General features: G+C 40.5%; 1 protein-coding gene across 1 annotated transcript; it reads left to right on the top strand.

The window, feature by feature from the left end:
* The first annotated feature begins 1,169 nt into the window (after positions 1-1,169).
* Positions 1,170-2,371, top strand: LOC105044931 (glutathione transferase GST 23). Its single transcript, XM_010923036.4, has 2 exons — positions 1,170-1,661; positions 1,879-2,371. The coding sequence occupies exons 1-2, from the start codon at positions 1,329-1,331 to the stop codon at positions 2,254-2,256; spliced, it is 711 nt and encodes a 236-aa protein (XP_010921338.2). The 5' UTR covers positions 1,170-1,328; the 3' UTR covers positions 2,257-2,371.
* The last annotated feature ends 404 nt before the right edge of the window (positions 2,372-2,775 follow it).

The following is a 2,775-nucleotide window of genomic DNA, read 5'->3' as shown; positions in this document are numbered from 1 at the left end:
TGAACATTTCAAAATATAACTACATATATTTATAATTAGTTGTTTAGATCACTCTAATGGCTATATCTAACCTGATGACTTCATCAAATTGTTATATTTCACGATGTGTTTGGAAACACAATTGTAAACTCATAGTTTGATGATTTAACAAATTACGAATAGTAAATCATCATCCAAAATAGTTCGTGATTAATTTACATGAATTTCAAGCTTGAATATAGTTTAAAATCAAATTTAATTCAATTCTGATTCAACAAAGATATCAAATCATTTAAATAGGTTTATGCGTAGCTTATATCAAAAATTAACCTGATCAAATATGAAACAAGCTAAGCCTGAAACTAAAGTTCATACTTGAATTAATTTCAAGCCAAGCTTATCAAACATAACTTGATCGAGCTCACTACTCCAAGAGATTAGTCTTCTCGTTAATCTTACAACGAGGCCCTTTTTTTTTTTTTAAACTGTCACAGAACCCTTGGCTCTCCTTTTCCACCGAGGAAAAGAGAATGATAGAAGCCTTGCATCAACAAGAGTCTCATATGGAGGCACGTGCTCTTGAGTCCAACTACCAATTTCTCTTTTTCATCACCATGGACGTGATTGATGAACCAGAGTAGCCTCTACTGATCTCAATCCGTCCTCAGCTTGGATTCTTATCTTTATTTCTACCTCTTTCATGGGGCAGAAAGCCACTTTGGCCCGCAGTGGATGGATAAAGTCACCAGAAGACGACAAAATAAGTTTTGCATCCAGGAACTGCAAATCCTAAGAATTTTTGACCAACCTTCTCATAAGCACGTCAATCTTCTTCCACTTTTAGTGATGTTAAATCTCGGTCTTCCCCTCTCCTCTCAGGACCAATAAGTGCAGTTTTCGTGTTAGAATCGTCGACAAGAATTACAAGAAACAGAGAAGAAAATTTGGACCAGTTTTTTGTTTTGAGGTCCAATTTCATCATCAATGCCTGTAACAATTCAACCAATCTAGACCACTAATGAAGTGTCATTGTCATCCAAAAGTTAAAAGAATCGGTGGACCCTGTAATCTATGATAGATACACTGTAGATATCTTTCCAAATAGGTTTGCTTTTTATATCAGAGCGCATGATGAGAAACATCCTTATCAATATGAACATTGATGCAGTCCTTAAATCACAGTATACGAGCAAAGATCCACGGGTGTCGGCGGGTTCACATTCTGTGGACGCTGATTTGGATGAAAGGTCCATAGGATCTCAAACACCATCTCCAAACCGCACAGCCTCAGCACCACCAAGTTCATATTAGTATATATATATATATATATACTAGCCTCTAGAGGCATCATGTCCCACAGCACCATGGTGAGTGGCGGCGAGGTGAAGCTCTTCGGAATGTGGGCGAGTCCTGCAGTTCGTCGAGTCGAGTGGGCTTTGAAGATAAAAGGGATAGAGTACGAGTACATCGAAGAAGATCTCTCGAACAAGAGCACATCTCTTCTCGAGTACAATCCAATCAATAAGCAAGTCCCCGTGCTCCTCCACAAGGGCAAGCCAATTGTGGAATCCCTTGTTATGATTGAATATATTGATGAGGTTTGGAAGCATAACCCCATCTTACCAGAGGATCCTTACGAACGAACCAAGGCACGCTTTTGGGCTACATATGGTGAGGGCGAGGTAACAGACACTAATGACAATTTTTCCTTGCTTTTTTAACTATGTATAGTTGATTATATAAATTGCTATCAAGTGCGTATTCTTTTTGGTGTGGCATGACTGCAGCTGAAGGTTTCTAATTACGCTTACACAAATTACTCCATGGTGGCCTTTAGGCACCTTCATGTTGCTTAAGATGTCTCCAAATTTTGAAAATTCTTTCCTGTCTGTTTTGCAGTGTCGAGATGCAGTAGGGAAGGTCTACTTTACGGAAGGAGAGGAGAAAGAGAATGCTATCAAACATCTGGAGGACACTGTGAGAGTACTTGACGAAGAGCTCAAGGGGAAGAAGTTCTTTGGAGGAGAAAATATCGGATTCTCGGACTTGGTTTTGGGGTGGATGGCTTTCTGGTTGCCGGTGGCGGAGGAGGTTGCCTCCTTTGAGGTGTTGAATTCTAAGAAGTTTCCATGGTTTGCTTCATGGACTGATAATTTTCTCCAAGTTCCTGTGATCAAAGAGAACCTTCCGCTCCGCGACAAGACGGTGGAGTTCTTTCAGAACTATCGCCAGCAGCGCTTAGCTGCATCGAATTGTCAGGCTGCAACCCATGCATGAGAGTGTCAGGATGTATCTCCCCTCACCGCCGTCTAGTGCCAAACTCATGGCCTTTGGTTGGCTGGATATCACTGTGGAATGTGATTATTTTTAATAAAGTTGATGGTTAGGAGAACGGACTATTTTTGAGTGGGTGGCTGGGAAATTGGCTTTTACTTTGTTGCTTAAGTATGGACACCATATCCTTACTGAGAAAAGGAAAAATATAGGGCCTATATAGGTAGGCTCGTCCGTTGCCAGGATTTGGCATGTACTTATCCGGTTAGGACCAAGTCATATCCAGAGTTCGAACTGGTTATGACATCCGAAATTAGGTATGAACTCCATTCGAATAAGATAACGATTATAAATATCCACCTCATCTTTGATTGAGATATCCAGTCCAACTCAAAGTAAGATTCGTTCCATGCCAAACCTACCCTACCGAGTGATTGGATCTTGTTTCAGACTGCCATAGGCCGTGCAGCAACGTCACTTCACTTGCAACCATAAGGAAAAGTCACCATTCACTTACATACA

Source organism: Elaeis guineensis, chromosome 5 (genome assembly GCF_000442705.2).
Source record: "Elaeis guineensis isolate ETL-2024a chromosome 5, EG11, whole genome shotgun sequence".
Classification (NCBI taxonomy): domain Eukaryota; kingdom Viridiplantae; phylum Streptophyta; class Magnoliopsida; order Arecales; family Arecaceae; genus Elaeis; species Elaeis guineensis.
The sequence above is the reverse complement of the archived record's forward strand: the minus strand, read 5'-3'. Positions and strand labels throughout refer to the sequence as shown.